We start from the raw sequence: 16,973 nt of genomic DNA, 5'->3' as shown, positions 1-16,973 counted from the left end.
AAAGATGAAGTTACACAAAATCAAATAGGTTAGTGCTTCTTTGTGAACACTAGATGGCGCAATGGAATAATGCAGCGTTGTTGACATCTTAGGAACAGAAAACTTTTTTTCACAGAACAAAGATTTACATTTTTTCACAAATGTAATGTTTTTTTTTATTATTATTACAGAAATTAATATAGAAATAGTCACTAAGAAGTAGTCACTTCAATGTAAGCTTGTGACATTTGATACGCTAGAGTTTTAGTGTGCACATTTAAACATTTTGAACTCCCAGCACAGAATTTTGTAATAGGCCTAAATCGGACTGTGGTTTTATGTGAAGGGGATGTAAACTTTATGAAAAGAAGCTCCTGTTAGTGCATTTTACCCCTAACTCTCCAAGTCTCTCTATGGCAAATGCTGTTTAAGCATTTGATCTGTTATGACTTTTCCAGACAAGTAATACTGAAAACCCCTGTGTTCATTTGAATAGTCGTGGGAGACGAATCTCTCACCCACACAGTTATGAATGAATTGCTGTCACAGTTGTTCCTCCATGGGAAAAAGCTTCTAATATTCATTACCTGTGCTTTTTTGACTCCCACGGCAAAATATTTTGACATGATGTGACTGTGCACTGCTGCATTTCTGGGACACTTGTACTTCCAGAATATTCATCGTGAATATTATTAAAAACAAAAAAAAACCCAAAGTTAATTTATTTTAATTCAAGTCATGTCACCTACACTGCAAAAATAAATATGATAATACTTGATAAATATGTAAATAATATTAAAATCTGAAAACCCCTGTGTTCATTTGAATAGTCGTGGGAGACGAATCTCTCACCCACACAGTTATGAATGAATTGCTGTCACAGTTGTTCCTCCATGGGAAAAAGCTTCTAATATTCATTACCTGTGCTTTTTTGACTCCCACGGCAAAATATTTTGACATGATGTGACTGTGCACTGCTGCATTTCTGGGACACTTGTACTTCCAGAATATTCATCGTGAATATTATTAAAAACAAAAAAAAAACCCAAAGTTAATTTATTTTAATTCAAGTCATGTCACCTACACTGCAAAAATAAATATGATAATACTTAATAAATATGTAAATAATATTAAAATAAAACAAATACAATTATAGATTATATTAATTTAGAAATGAATTATAAATTATAGGCCTATTTTATTTTTTTTAACTGATGGCTTTCATATTTATTGACCTGGGTACAATCATTTTGGACACATGTCAGACCTCAGCACATTTTCGAATAATATTTTTTATTATTTTATTTTTATTTAAAAAAAATATTTTTTACTAGCGTAAAACTAGTGAATGATTTATTATTTCTTGGCAATATTGTGGAAATAAAATACACAATCTTATTTTGAGAAACTGGCAGAAGGTTCACAAAAAGCCTCCATTTTATACAAAATGCACAAAAAATATAAGCACAACATTATATTTTCTTCATAATTTGTGATTTTGCAGGATAAAACTATAGTAATATTTTAATAATGACGCAAATAACTTAATTTTTATGTTTTAAATATTGTTATTCCAGTACAACACTTATTCCATGCAAGAACAAGAGATGGTTATTTGAAGGAAAGTAAAGGAATAAAGGTAATGAGACAGACTATAAATGCTAAATCCAGACGTTATAGTAAGGAGTGTGCTCGTGAAATTGTCCTTGCAGTCTTTCTCAAATTCCACTGCTTCTTTATCAGACATGGGCACTATAAAGTATGATTCACAGTTTCCACCCCACACACTGTGGGTTGGCCAATGTTTAGCCACAGGCTTATAAAAGTGTTTCATGTGGTTTAAGGCAAAGGCCATGCTGAGTTAAGACAGGAAGACAGCACAGCGTTAAATCAGTTACTGCCCTTTAAAACACTCTCTGTTTGACATGCAGCTCTGCATCAGCCCACTGAATTGAAACTTGATGTTGTGGGTGAAGCCGGTTAGTTTTGGGGGATCTAAAATTGGATACGATATCGAGGGTCTTGTGAATGCAAGAAACCCCAGAGGTTTGCTGTACTCGCATGAACAGAGGTAGATTATTATTTATCTATTTACCCTTTAGGCTTGGATGCAATCGATGTGTCATGTTTATTTCACCTGGCACTGATTCTTGAGACACGTATCTGCGTTTCTTAAAGTGACTAAATTTCCACTATTAAATGAATTAAACATTATTTCTAGAATGTTCTTAAGACAAATGCAACATATATTTATTGATTCTCTTCATTTTAGCAAAATGATGACATAACTCATAACCTTTAAAACCACATGTCCTCATATCTCAAAACTTTATTATATTAATACACATGCATATTTGTAAGAAACATTGCTATGATGGAGCTGAAAACTATTTTCACTCATTAATTGCTAGTAAATTTCAAAAATAATTAGAAAGAAGCAGCAAGTTATATATTGATATTTTCTGGTACAAACATTTATTATGAATATTTGACACATTATATTGTTTCTGGCAGCTGTTGACACTGATCTATATAATTATTATTATAGATAGCATTAACTATTATAGACCAGTGCTGCTGACCCATAATGCGTGATGATAGGCAAAAACAAACATGTGAGGAATGGAAGAAGCCAGAGTTTGCACGACAATGTATTGTAAAACTCTTCAGATTACTCTAAATAATTTTTTACATACATAAAGTTTTTTTTGTTCCAAGTAGCTACTCAAGAATAAATGTGTATATCAAGTTTTGTTAGTAATGCTTAATAAGAGTCAGGTTTTATTACTTAATTCCGTGTATGGCGATTAATTTCTTTTTTTTTTAAAACAAAACTCTACATTTGTCAAAACTTGACTGGAGTTATGCAGTAGTACTCTACTGCTCACTTACATAGTGCGTACGTTTATCATTCCACACTAGCGAAGAATGCCAATCTCAAGAACGCACGTAAGGGGGCGGGAACACCAAACAACGTTTTCTATTGGCCTCGCCGCTCCGTCACTCACAGCATGTGCGTCATTTCCGTTGTCAGGTGGTGCTGCTATGAAAAGATGTGATCAGTTGTCCTAAGAAGGCTTTTCCCTCAAAACCCCTGTCGGTAAACGCAAAATTTCTCCAGTTCGCTTGAAACAAACCTCTTCGTGGTGGAGTGTAAATGTCGGTGCACCACTGCTGAACATTTAATCGGCCAGAAATGAGTGGGAATTAGTGTACGACAGAGGATTCCCTCGGCGGTTTTGGTAAGTTGTTAAATGGCCCGTCGGTCGGCTGAGGAGATTTTCACAGTCCGTTAAAGGGACACGGTGAACTCATTGGCTGTCTGGTCTTTAATTTCATCCTTAAATTCAGATAAACGCGCTTTTGCAACGATTAAATTGTCGTCTTTTTAAACATGTTGCGATATAGACTATATAAGCAAGAATACAAAGTAAAAATAAGCAAGTTTCGCTTGCAAATGCTAGACGACTCGAGTAGGCTCGTTGTATTAATATGAACGTGAGCTTTATTTTCTTACACGCGCTTATTTAAGTCATTTACATTAGTGGTTATTGTTATAATGTTACTTGTAGCTGGTTGACAGCGTTCGTCAGAGTACGCCGTGTACTCGGTTGTGATCACATCACATCGCAGTGCTCCTGTCTCTATTCCCTCTGCTGTCGTTTTAACTATAAATGGAAACATTAGTCACTTGTTTTTACACACCACAAATCTTAGACATCCAAATATCAAACAAAACGTGTGCAAAAATGCACATCTGATACGGGTTGCATCAAGCTGCCAGTCGGTGCTCGGAGGTTGCCAGGTTCTCAAGTTTGCAATGCATGCAGTGACAGCTAGTATATTTAGATCTAATAAAATATTAAAATGTTCTGCTGCTGTGTGGATCAGAGCGTTTAAATCATGCAGGGATGATATTTCACTTCTCTGATGACTGTGATGTGTGTATAATGCCATAAGATGACCACACTGCATCCATTCAGTCTGATGAATTCAAAGCAGTATGAGTAATCCTTCATATAGTATGATTTCATCAGCATTATGCCATGTTGTTGTTATTAAAGGGATGGTTCACCAAAAACCGAAGGTTTGTTCATCATTTAATTATGTTTTTACAAACCTCTGTGATGTGTATTAGTTCAGTGGAACACAAAAGATGATGTTAGTATTAGAGACTAACAGCCTTCCATTCACTTACATTCATTTTTTCCCAAATGCAATGAAAGCAAATGCTGACTGAGACCGTCTAGCATCTCCTTTTGTGTTCCACAGAAAAACATCATGTTTGAAACAACAGGAGGGTGAGTGAGTAGGCCTAACTAATGACAGTTTTCTGTTTACTGATGTTTGCTTCTTGAGAATTCCATTCAGTAGCTCTGAATTGGATTCAAGATTGTAAGCATACGTGCATCTTGCTGTCAGTGAGATCATTTAAACTGCATTGAGGTCTGGCATGACCTAAAATTATTACAGATGGTTTAATACCAACCGTGATGTCTTTCGTTTCCTTTGAGGTTGCAGGTCACATTCTCAGCCTTGGTTGTGCCAATGCACAGACACGCTCTTTGCAACAAGCCGTGGTGCTTTAAAGATGTCAGATCTCCAATAATGCATGTCAAAAGTGTTGATGAAAGCAGTCACGTCTCTCACCCCCGTCTGTCACATTGTCAACAGTCTGGGTCCAGAAAGACAAAAAGCTGTAAACGTGTGAAATGATCTGCGGTAACTGCCAACTGTACCCCCTCCTACGTCCTCGAGACAAGCTGTGTGATCTGTTGCAGAATTACATTTGAATGTCTGTTTCATTCAAAATTACAATGCGACCAAGCTTATAGCTTAAATGTGAATCACAACTGTCTGTAATTCAAAATTCAGATGCTATTTTAGTTCTACTTCATATGTATTTGCTATTAGAGCACATTGATTGTCATTTTATCAATGCGATTTCATGCCCAGTCTCTGCATTGTGCCTTCATTTAAACAGAGTTGAGATTGATTTTGAAGAGCCCAAGGGGTGCAGAACTGTCCGCGATGCTAAATGCGCTCTCCCACCCCCCCGCTCGCATCGTGATATGATGTCTAGAGGCTGCGTGTGTCACGCTACCATTGGTGTCAAACAGCAGCATTTCTTATTTCTGACAAATTGCTACCAGTGCAAACCCCAGGGCTTGTGTGAATCACGCTGTATCCGTCCGTAGCACCACTTGCCTTTCTGTAGAACCACAGAAGCGATCATCAGATTATACAAGAACCCAATAAAACAAGCAGGCTTTCCTCTGAAAGAAGTCTTTTATTCTGAATGTTTGACCATAATTAATGCACTGCTTGTGATATCGGAATGTTTTTGCTTTCGAAATGTTCCTTGATGCAGACCGGTCAGTATTGCAATCTTGTAATATGCAGATTACGCCACAGAGATTTGCAGATAAACCCATGCAGATTAAGGAACGGAAGGATTACAACTAGTGAAAGGGGAAAAACAGGAATTGCAGCAGCAGAGTTCAAGATTCATGGGTTATTTTAGTCAATTTGAGATCCGTCGGTGCTGAACGTTTTCCTTTCTCGGGCGCGTTGTGGTCAGCGGCGCCATTTGTGAATGGGCTTCTATCGTCTAACACGGAAGTCACATCAACAGTTCACACCTGCTGCTAATCTTTGCTCATGCAAATGCATATGGACCTGATGGGTTGTCATTCATACGGGGTAGAGCTGTTAATGGCATCTGACTGTTTTGAGGTGTCGGGGAGGGCATGAATTCTGCTAGATCTCCTTCCCCCACCTGTTATTTGCCCTCTTTAGAACTCACACTTTGTCGATGGTGTACTGAAAGACCTCATTGGATTGGCTATTGTTTCTCAAGGCAAGAATTTAATGAGTGTCATAGGGTTGCTTTGTTTGGATGCCTTGGCGATTTGATTTTAGTCAAGAATTCACATTTCTCTGGTTGCATGTAAGGTTGTTTTATGAATCGAGTATTGACACTTTCTCAACTCTTTTTCAGATCTGCAGAATGTCTAAACGCCGTGCGTCGGAACGAGGGGCCGGAGAGTCATCCGGCAGACCCAGCAAGCTCCTTTGTCCTGGGATATCTGGCAACAATGCTAAGAGAGCCGGTCCCTTTGTTTTAGGTAAGCTGCCTAGCGTATTGCAAGTGAATCTTCAACACTAGCCCTATCTTTTTGTGTTTCTATGCAGGCGAGAGGAGGAGGGGGTATAGGCTCCGTTCAGAGTCCTCTGTTTGAAAAGAATTGCAGGAATGTTTTAGATTGACGGCTTCACTTCTGAATCTGCAGGTCTTTTCCTGTATGCCACTATCATCTTGCCTTTGAAATGCACCCATCACAGTTGGAAATAGCAGTGTGACGTAGTAGTGCAGGGCGCTGTGATAAGAGTGTTTATGATTGGCCTCAAGGGGAATTGCTGTGCTCTGTACTGACTATACCTTTTGCATCTGTTTACACTTCTTTTATTTATTCCTCTCCATCTTAACAGGTCCACGGCTGGGAAACTCTCCCGTGCAGAGTATAGTGCAGTGTCTAGCCAGAAAGGATGGGACGGATGATTTCTACCAGCTAAAAGTGAGTGGTTATTCTCACCTAGTCTGCATATATTTGATCATAAATACAGTAAAAACTGTAATATTGTGAAACATTATTAAAATTTTTAGTATTACAATAACTGTTAACCGTTTTAATATTTTAAATAGTTTATGATGGATTCAGTGAAGGATCAGTCAGACTTCTTTCTGAAGATCTTGATAAATTGAAAAAAATAAATAATTGTTTTTACCCAGCCCTACAACATTTTTGTCCCTGTTTAGATATTTATTGGGTTTCAGATCAGACGAAATGGCTTTTAAAACCAGATGTGAGGTGATACAGAAAGACACAATTTACAAAAAACCCTCCCATGTGATTCAAACATGTCCTGGCCAGGGAAGTGAGACTGCTTCTGAACACAAAAGCCCCTGTGTGTCTCACTGTTTGCATGAACCTTTGACCTGCCACAACAAATCTCCACAATACTGTCCAATTCATGACCGACTCTGGTTCAGAGATGACCATCAAACCTCTTTGTTTATGGACCAGCCTGTTACTGGAGGGGCTTCACTGAAAGGTGCTTGTCAACCTAGAGTCTAACCTTTTGACCCCACTCTTCCATGCCCCTGAGTCTAGTGTCCCTCAGATGGTTGTCCAGATGTGTTGAAGGACATGTGAGGGACTTATCTTTGTCCCCTCTGTAGATAAAGCCTTTAATGGACCCTCTGTATTGCCTCAAGATCATTGATGGCTTAGTATGCCATCACAGTGAAGATAAGAGACTCCCAGGAAGGTTTAGAACAGGATCTAGTGGTTTGGTGTCTTCTTACCTTCGACCTTTGTCGTAGATTCTCACCCTGGAAGAACGTGGAGACACAGCAGGAGAGACACAGGAAGAAAGGCAAGGGAAAATGCTCCTGCATACAGAGTATTCTTTACTGTCACTGCTCTCCAACCAAGAAGGAGTGGTGCACCATCACGGCCTCTTCCAGGTAAGACCAATGCTTCATGATTCTTTCTCAAATAGTTTTGGTTTGAGCCGCACAAATTCATAGTTTGGTTTGGTTACACGCATTCTTCAAAATATCTTTTTTTGTGTTCAGCAGAATAAAGAAACTCATACAGGCTTGGAACAACTTGAATTAGGGATGCACAGTATCGGTATCGGGCCCGATACTGGTCTCCTGTACTCGTACTCGTACTCGTTAAAATGCCCCGATACCAAACGCCGATACCACACAGCATGTGATAAGCGCCATATTCAAACAAAGAAACACCAACAACAGACAGCAGAAAGGAGTTAAGGATGTCTACTACGTTGGTATCGGTACTCGGTATCGGCAAGTACCAAAAATAAAAGTATTGGTATCGGGCGAATACTGGAAAAAGTGGTATCGGTGCATCCCTAACTTGAATGTTTCGGTCTAATGTAGAATTTCATTTTTGCATCTTATATCCATTAATTCTGTTTTTATTAGCTGATCAGAGTACACATCTGTCCACAAACCACCTTTCGAAATTGAAATGCACAAAGACTTGTTTTGGAATCTGGCTGTGCCTTTTTGAATCAAAATGCAATCGATTTGAGAGATGCCTAAAGATTCCCTCCCAGACTGTACGTTCTCAGTCCCACGACTTAATTTGTTTCTTCATTGTTCCATCAGTTGTTTTCAATTTCATCACAAAGTGCTCGCAGTGACTCACCACTTACTTTCAATTTGAGCAAGACGCTTTCTTTTTTCTCTTGCTCCTGTTTTTCAACTATATCTAGACCTCTCCTTTCTTCCCCGGTGGAAATGGGCTGCAGAACAAGCCGTACTGTGCTGTCAGGGCCATTCATTGAAGCTCACAGTATTGATTGGTTTATTATAGCTTCTCTCTAGAGTGGGCCAGTTAATTATGGATCGCTTCTTGTGTTTGAAGGCGCAGTCATTGCAAACACAAACCACACTGCCAATCGATTCATGGCCCTCATTTGACCCCAGTCTCAGGTGACTGAAGGAGGGCTTTCATCATTCAAGCTGTTGCACTTGGCGAGGCATACAGGAGAGTCGCTGCTGTGCTTTTTGTACCAGCAATCCATTAGCGTCATCTTGTTCTTTAAACCCTGTATTTTCTTCTTTCGCTCCATTCAAAAGCTTAATGGTGCAGTTATGTGTTCGTTTGCTTTGTTACACATTGTTAAATGCACTGCTGGGTTGTCTGAGTTAAAGTATTTTATGCTGTCCCTTTATTCTCTGCGCAAATTATTCTCTGCACAAAACTTTTCTAACCCATTATCTCTTCCACTTCTCCATCTCAGGACCGCTCCTGTGAGATTGTCGAGGACATGGAGGCCAACAAAGTGCGGAAGATGAAGAGACGAATCTGTCTGGTGCTTGACTGCCTCTGTGCCCACGACTTCAGCGACAAGACGGCCGACCTCATCAACCTGCAGCATTACGTCATCAAAGAGAAGCGACTGAGCGAACGCGAGGCCATCGTTATTTTCTATGATGTGGTGAGAGTGGTGGAGGCATTGCATAAGGTGAGAATTTTTTTACAATTTTAATTCATAAAAAACTTTCTTAATGGCGCTAGAAATGCCAAAGTCAGGAGTTTGTTTTCCAAGGAATGCAGGAACTGATAAAATATCAAGTTGTTTTCTAGTAATTTTCTAAGTTTCTAGTCATTTTGTTATGTTTTTGTCATTTTTTTCAATATTTCTGTGTAGATTTATTTCACTTTTATTTCAGGTTTAGTTTGACTAATTTTAGTACTTCAACTTAAATGTTTATTTCAGTTAGTTGCCATGGCAACATTTTCTAATTTTCATTTGTTTTTCATGTAATATTTGTTTTATTTCAGCTTTATTTCAATCACCAAAAACATTTTTAGTAGTTTTAGTTAACAAAAACACTTGAATGTAATGTCAGTCACTTTGGATTCATTTTTACATTTTTTATTTAATTTTTGGCTGATTGCTACCAAACTCCTTCACTTCCAACTACCTGCTGTGGTTTCCCCTTGATAAAATGAAGTCATGCTATTTTTTTCTAATTGAATATTTTGCTTTATTTGGAAGTTTGTCATATTCCAGAAGTAACATGGTTGCACATGACATTTTATGTTTACTGTGTGATTCATACTCTCGAAAGTGTAGCCCATATCTTTAGGTAAATATAGTAACTGTTCATTTTTTTTTCCTTTGTAGAAGAACATCGTGCATAGAGACTTGAAGCTTGGAAACATGGTGCTTAATAAAAGGTAAGGCTCCTCTCACGGGTGATGAAACCGCACATGCTGGCTTGAAGGCATCTGAGGTCGGCAAGCATTGTGAATCGGATAGGCCTAGTGGAATTCCCAATCCCTCATCCATAAAGACCCTCTCCAAACACCATATGCGCCGTGTGCGTTTGTGTGTTTTCTGCTGTGTGTGTGGAACGGGTACACTTCTAACCACAGTTCTGTTGTCTCTGCCATTTCAAATGTCCCCAGGAACGAGAGACTAACTGACTAATTGAAAATCCTCAGTTCTGCCTGTCACATTTGCCAGCATGTGCTGCTGAGTTCTCGCATATTGTAGTTCGGTCACATAAGTGCACAGCTTGTCTAATTATGAAACCCGTCACACCATATAAGCTCAGTGGCATGTGTAGTGAGAGGAGGAGTGGAGCTTGTTTCTTTTATCTCCTCTCCTTTCCTCGTCTCTTTACGGGCAACTGTACTTCTTGCGTCCTGGCTGACTGAATTGAAGGTATGCATTATGGACCTTTTCTGCCATTAACCCCTTCATCAAGCCTATAGCAAACAATTGGATGTTTTTCTGTTAGTAAATAATTTTTAGAGCGATTTTCTTTATTTTTTGAGCAACTACCATACTTCTGACTACACTACCATTCAATGCTAAAAAAAGAGCTTTTTGAACTTAATCAAAGAGTCCTAAAAAGTTTCAGTTTCTTCAAAATTATGAAGCAGCATAGTTTTAACACTGATAAAAAGAAATGTTTCTTGAGTGTCAAATCAGCATATTAGAATGATTTTTTAATGATCCTGTGACACTGAATACAGAAGTAATGGCTGCTGAATATTCTGGTTTCCCATTACAAGAATAAATTATTAAAATTACAAAATATTTAAATAGAAAATAAAAAAACCTGTTGTTTTAAAATGTAATATATAAAATAAATATTATAGGTTTTTTTTTTCTGTATTTTTATTAAATAAATGCAGCCTTGTGAGCATAAGCAAATTCTTTCAAAAACATAAAAAAAAAAACCTTGCAGACCCCAAATTTCTGAATGGTAGTGTACAAACTGATTGAAGGAAGGAAGAGCATGTGACATGGTGGTTTTTATGTTTGTGGTGTTTGCTCTGAAATGCACCTGGCAACTTTGTGGGCAACACTTTGGAGTTTATTTATAAACATGCATGCTCGCCAATTACTAAAGCTGGTTTTTGCACTTGGAATTCTTATTTTTGTGTGAAAAGGTACATGTCAGAGCTGTGGCAGTGCAGACTTGCTTGAGGAGAGATTGTGTCCCTTTTTCTTTTTTTTTTAATATCGTTTTTTTTTTTTTCGTCTTAGTATCTTGCATGTGTCGTTGTTGAGTCAGGCGTTTTCGCCTTTCCACGGGAGTCAATTAAAAGGACAGGCGTGGACCGGTATATCATTGCTGAATGAAAAAAGAAAACATCCACACGTACTTGCACTCGTCACTGGACCCTATGGTGATGAAACCAAGCAGTCTGTCTGCTTCAGTTCAGCAAGAAAGCAGAACACTGTGTCCCAGCTGGAGATAATACAGCCCTCTGCCAAAGGATCCATAGCTCAGAGCTGAGTCACTCTCACGTAACGCTGGCAGAGCTCTCTCTCTTTTTCACTCTCCAAATACCCCTCTGATCCTGTTGTCTGTGTGACCCTTCCCAGCCGGCAGACTGTTGGCTTTGGGTGGAATGGAAAGTACTTGGTATTACTCATAAGTGGTCCATGACATGTACACTCTGTTTTTTTTGTTTTTTTTTGACAAGACATTTGGGCCTTCAAAATTAAATCTGGTGGTCCTAATCGACCTGTGCAAGCATTGTTTATCCTCAGCATTTTGTCAATAACTGCCTGTAGTGCAGAAGCTTCTCTCACATTTCACAAGCGTTTGTTGCCATTACTTCATACCTCTTTTCCCTCCTTGACACCATATGGCTGTCACCGTCAAGACTCTATAAAAGTGAACAAATAGCCTGATCTGCACATTTGCTTTCACTATTAGCTTTTTTCCTCTTACAACACTGCTTGCCCAAGCAAAGGAACTCCAATACCAAACAATTGCATCAAAATCCCACATTAACCTCACCCAGCAGAGGAAGTTCTGACCAGATTTCGGCATCGAGACTTCCTCTTGCGTTTAAACCATTTAACTTTTCCCATCAACAGGGGCTAATTTTAGCAGCACTGAGAGACCGGGAGGCTTCTGGTCTCTTCACATGAGCAGGAAGAGTAGAGTAAGCAATGAGAATGTCCTGAGGAAAAACGCTTGCTGACTCTTTTCGCTCTGGCACCAAGGCACATGGTCATGATGAAGCCAGACGAACATTTATATTAAGGCTAAAACTATTATGAAGATGAAAACTAGTGGAAACAGTGTGTCAAAAACAAATGGTTTAGACATTAGGAGCAGGTACATTTGAAATGGTCGACACAACAAGAAACTGCCATGCAAAAAAGCCATACAAGATGAAACAAATGAAGTTAGTTTAGTTTGCTTCATCTAACCATCATAAAACAAAACTTTTGAAATTATGTGTTTAAATGCCTTGAACCACATAAACTTTACCGAATCATCAATAATTTGTCCTCTAGTGTGAGCCATCTGGAGCTTAGCAGATCCAGTTCATGCACGAATATATTGTTGCATTTGATAAATTAATGCAATGCTAAAAGTAAACTGAAACTGAAAACTATTTATAACTGGTACAAATGCAGTGAATGTTTTTTTCCACAAAGTCCATTGTGACTAATCTCTTTTCTCTTTTAATCTAATTTAATCATGACCCTCCTTTTTAAATGAAGATGGTAATCATATTTAAATCTGTAAGTAACTCTGCTGGGAAAAAAATCAAGCTTCAGGAACGGGCCTGTTTGTAGCTGTTAGGCGTAAGTGTGACAGTCACTTTCAGGGTGTGAAAGTGAGAGCGTAACTGGGGAAGCATGGGAAAAGAGGATGTAGCTGAGAGATGTAGCTGTAGTGGTGGAGGTATTTTTTTCAGTGAAGGGAGATTACAGCTGTGACGGTGTGAATTCTCACATTGGAGGTCCCCCAGTTCAGCTCTGTCAGCTGACGTGTTAGTTTTGCTCATTGTAAATGTGAATGCATTTTTTTTTTTTACGTGAAAGCATTTCTATGTGTATGTTAGAGTGCTTGTTTTCATTGCATGCCTGTCACTGAAAAAAAGTGTTGTTCTTTCCTTTCTGATGTGCAAAGATTAGTCATCCCTGAGCTTGTGAGAAGCCACAGGTGACTCACTTGTTTGTCAAGTGCAGTCATGGTGTGTGTTCTGTCATGTTGGGTTTTGCTTTCTGGAAAGGCAGAATGGCTCCCTGCCACAGATTAGATTTAATGACATAGACAAAAATATCAGAGGCATGTTTGCACAGATACAAACACGACTCGCCTAACAACAGTTAGTTTCGTTTTGATATGCATGTATAGTGTAAAAAATTTTTTTAATGTATACATGTATACCCACTTGGAATGAATCGAATATCACAATGATATTAAATTCATAAACACAGCAGAATTTAAGGAAAAATATTTTTATTTTGTTATTTTGGATGATGTTACCAGACTCTACCCCTCTAACCATCTGCTCTGTTTATTTTATTTCATTTCATTTTATGCCTTTTTTTTAAGGACAAGCTAAATTGTAAAAATAATTGTCAATTTTCTTTATTCAAAATATAGTTTTCTTTTTTCCTTTTGATTTTGCAATAACATTTGACCTGGACATGCTTACTAAGATGCACATCATGGATTTCACAAGCTATCTTTTTAATATAAACAGTGCGACTTGATGTGAAGATTCATGGTTGTTTTTTGACATCATTGGTGTTTTGTGTGCTGCAGGACCCATCGGATCACCATCACAAACTTTTGCCTGGGCAAGCATTTGGTGAGTGAGGAAGATCTGTTAAAGGACCAGCGAGGCAGTCCAGCCTACATCAGCCCAGATGTCCTGAGCGGTGAGAATTCAGCTTCTCTGTGTGTGTGTGTGTGTGTGTGTGTGTATATGTGTGTATGTGTGTATGTTTGTGTGTGTGATTCACATGACTCACCCTCAATGTCACCACTGTAATCAAAGCTCATAAACCCAACCACCTACACGGCCCTAATCAGGACAGTAGTCACAAACCGTCAGCATGGATGACAATAGTTAGGTTGATTGAAGACATTGTGTGTGTTGCGTTCCGCAAGACTTGACCTGTTAGCTCATCAACGACTCGATACCAAAACTCTTCCCTTAAGCTCGTTGTCATGGCCTCGAGCAGATCTCAGCAGTGCGACGGATCAAATTAACAGCGGTTGTATCACGAGGTGTATCTTTCCAAACAATCTCTCTCTGTGAAGAGAGATTGTGAAGTTCACTCAAGTGATGTAATTTCAGTGCATGGGACTCGCTGTTTATCTTATCTGTCAAACGTTTATGTAGCACAGTCCAGTTAGCCCTACTGAATAGTTAACACACAAATTATTTTGACCTTTTTTGGTTTTCACAAACTTAAAAGTGGCTAGTCAGTATTGTTTTTGGAAATTAAAAAAAAATTGGGGCATTACAGAAACTGTCAATAGAGATTAGCTTGTATTTAACCTAAAATATTCCTTAATATTATATAATATAATAAATTATATGAATAATGTTTACATTAACATTTATATTCCTAAAATATATATTATTTAATAGAAAATAAATGTCTCATTTCCCCCCTCACATTGTAATTTATTAAGTAAAATTAAAATATAATTATATGCCTCACTTTAGATTTTTTACATTGCAAAGCAATTAAGATTTTCATTTATGATGTATAAAGTATTCATATGGTTTCAAAAACCTGTGCATAAAGGCATCACAGGCGTCTGTCCGACACATCTTTACCATAAAGTAGGTTGCCTTCTGAGATGCTTCGTTTTTTGCTCAATTCAAAGACACCATCAGATCATTGAAAAATTTAAATAAAGTGATGTGACGTTGATTTAAGCATATAATTCATTCAATACTGAAATTATATTTAAATGTTTAAAATGTCTATTTTCGATAAAAGTTTGTTTGTGGACTGAGTGCTATTTGTACGATACATAGTTGAAGATCCCTGCATTTAAATCTTGTTTGTTTAGTTGACTCCCTAACTAAAATATCAAACAGCACCACCTTTCCAGAACTGTCTTTCATGTGTTTTCGGGGTTTTTCCCAATACCTCTATGGATGTACACTCTGGTTAGATGGTGCATTCCGAGTATGCATGTTAAATAGAGGCGCAGTCGAGCTCTTGTTTGCGGTCTCCATTCACAGTAAAATGACAGAAAGAAACGGGGAGTAAATCAGCCAAATATGACAGCAGAACAAAGGGAGAGCTGCTTCAGTGAGTCATCACAATGAGTCATGCAGAGAGAAACTACTCTTCCTGCTCTCTCCCTATCGCTCTCTCTCTCTCTCGCTCTCTTCCTCTCACTGTTTTTCCATTGCTCACTCTCTCTCTTGTCTCCCTCTCTTTCGCTTTCTCATGCGTGGGGTCAAAGTAGAAGCAGAGAATGTGTACCTTACAGAAAAATATACCATACAAATCACATTGTTTACTAAACAGAAACCTACCCAATTAACCCCTCTTTTAAAAGCTCCCATGACTCATTTGTACTCTTCTGGCACATTGTGTTCTGCCCATTTATGGTGGTAAACAAAGCGGTGTAGTGAGTGTGAACAGGATTTGGGGGACTTTATAAGATTTTGGCACTATTGGTAGCATATGTTTTATATGTACACACTTTCACTACTCACCCAAGAGAAAGTTCCAGTCAGATTGAATGAGCAAACTCTTGTAGAGCTGCTTGTTAAAATTGCACTTTGTGTTTCCATGTAGGTCGACCATACCGCGGTAAACCCAGTGATATGTGGGCGCTCGGTGTGGTGCTGTTCACCATGCTCTACGGCCAGTTCCCATTCTACGACAGTATACCTCAAGAGCTCTTCCGCAAGATCAAAGCAGCAGAGTACTCCATCCCTGAGTGAGTCTCTCCATTATCTTTCTGTGCTTTGATATGAATTAATTGTTGAAAAATGTTAATTGGCAAATATTGTGATGGCCCTTGATTAAAAGGATTGTTCACCCAAAAATGAAAAACACTCATGTTCTTCATGACATTGGATGTCAAGATTTCCGTTGAATTGTTCCTCATGTATAATTGATGTATGACTTCACAAGATGTATGGACCATTTTTATGGTGCTTTTGCGCCCTTTTTGAAGCCTAAAAGTTACTTGTACCTTATTAATAAATTGCTTGTGTTCCATGGAAGAAAATAAGTCATATGGGTTTGGAACGGCTTCAATTTTATCTCTTTTTTTTTTTTTGGTGAGCTATTCCTTTAAATGAAGACTCTAAAATGTTTTTTGCAGATGGAAATGCTAATTTGTCTTTGTGCCTGTTTCGTTTGCGCAGGGATGGGCGGGTATCAGAAAGTACAGTGTGTTTGATCAGGAAACTTCTGGTGCTTGACCCCCAGCAGAGGCTCACTGCCACCGAGGTGCTCGAGTCTCTGAGCGCCATCATCGCATCCTGGTGCGTCTCATCTGAAATGAGATCAACTTTATTGTTCCATTTTTAGCCAAGACTTGTTGTCAGAGTTCACGTAACTTATTAGGAATTCATGTGATGGGATGATGTCATTTTTGGTCAGCGATGTTGTCTCGCCACATTTTTGCAATCCAGTGCAGTTTTCAGTCATGCATTTAATGTTCCCTTGGCTGTAGATCTGAAAATTCCCATTTGTCATGGACTGATTTATTTATTTATTTTTTAAATAGGCAATCTGTGTCCTCACTGAGTGGCCCTCTACAAGTGGTGCCGGACATAGACGATCAGCTTAACCACCCCGAACATCTTCAGGAGGTCAGTACCGCTTGTAGGTGTTACAATAATATTGAAGGATGACTCGGAGTCAAAAAAAGTTTGCTTTAACACTGCTGTTGCGTAAAATGTTGCATTAAAATCATTGGGACCATTTATGTATGTATGACCTGACTTATATACAAATTCATTTTACTTGTATTTTATAAATATGGTCCAAAATATGTAATGCTTTAAGTGGCATTGAATCATGGATAATAATAGAAACTTCCTCTTTAAACTGCATTAACATAATGAGGTACTTTCTGGCACTGAAACGGTCTTTTATTGACCCCCCCCCCCCCCCCCCCCCCCACCCCCCAC

The 16,973-nt window shown here is 38.5% G+C and overlaps 1 protein-coding gene across 3 annotated transcripts in view; it reads left to right on the top strand.

The window, feature by feature from the left end:
• The first annotated feature begins 3,022 nt into the window (after positions 1–3,022).
• The window catches only part of LOC107704982 (serine/threonine-protein kinase 40), a 25,905-nt gene continuing 11,954 nt past the window's right edge, over positions 3,023–16,973 (top strand). For all 3 annotated transcript variants that reach the window (XR_001636028.1, XR_001636027.1, XM_016508092.1), the window contains exons 1-10: positions 3,023–3,221; positions 5,981–6,107; positions 6,472–6,557; positions 7,367–7,510; positions 8,821–9,045; positions 9,712–9,764; positions 13,619–13,734; positions 15,625–15,769; positions 16,203–16,322; positions 16,568–16,652. Coding sequence is in view for 1 of the 3 variants with exons in the window: in XM_016508092.1 (XP_016363578.1) it covers positions 5,990–6,107; positions 6,472–6,557; positions 7,367–7,510; positions 8,821–9,045; positions 9,712–9,764; positions 13,619–13,734; positions 15,625–15,769; positions 16,203–16,322; positions 16,568–16,652 (1,092 nt within the window). In the remaining 2 variants the exon portion in view is untranslated. The remainder of the gene's footprint in view (positions 3,222–5,980; positions 6,108–6,471; positions 6,558–7,366; positions 7,511–8,820; positions 9,046–9,711; positions 9,765–13,618; positions 13,735–15,624; positions 15,770–16,202; positions 16,323–16,567; positions 16,653–16,973) is intronic.

Source organism: Sinocyclocheilus anshuiensis, unplaced genomic scaffold (genome assembly GCF_001515605.1).
Source record: "Sinocyclocheilus anshuiensis isolate Anshui unplaced genomic scaffold, SAMN03320099.WGS_v1.1 scaffold702, whole genome shotgun sequence".
In the NCBI taxonomy this organism is placed as follows: Eukaryota; Metazoa; Chordata; class Actinopteri; order Cypriniformes; family Cyprinidae; genus Sinocyclocheilus; species Sinocyclocheilus anshuiensis.
This window is presented reverse-complemented; position numbering and strand designations above follow the sequence as displayed.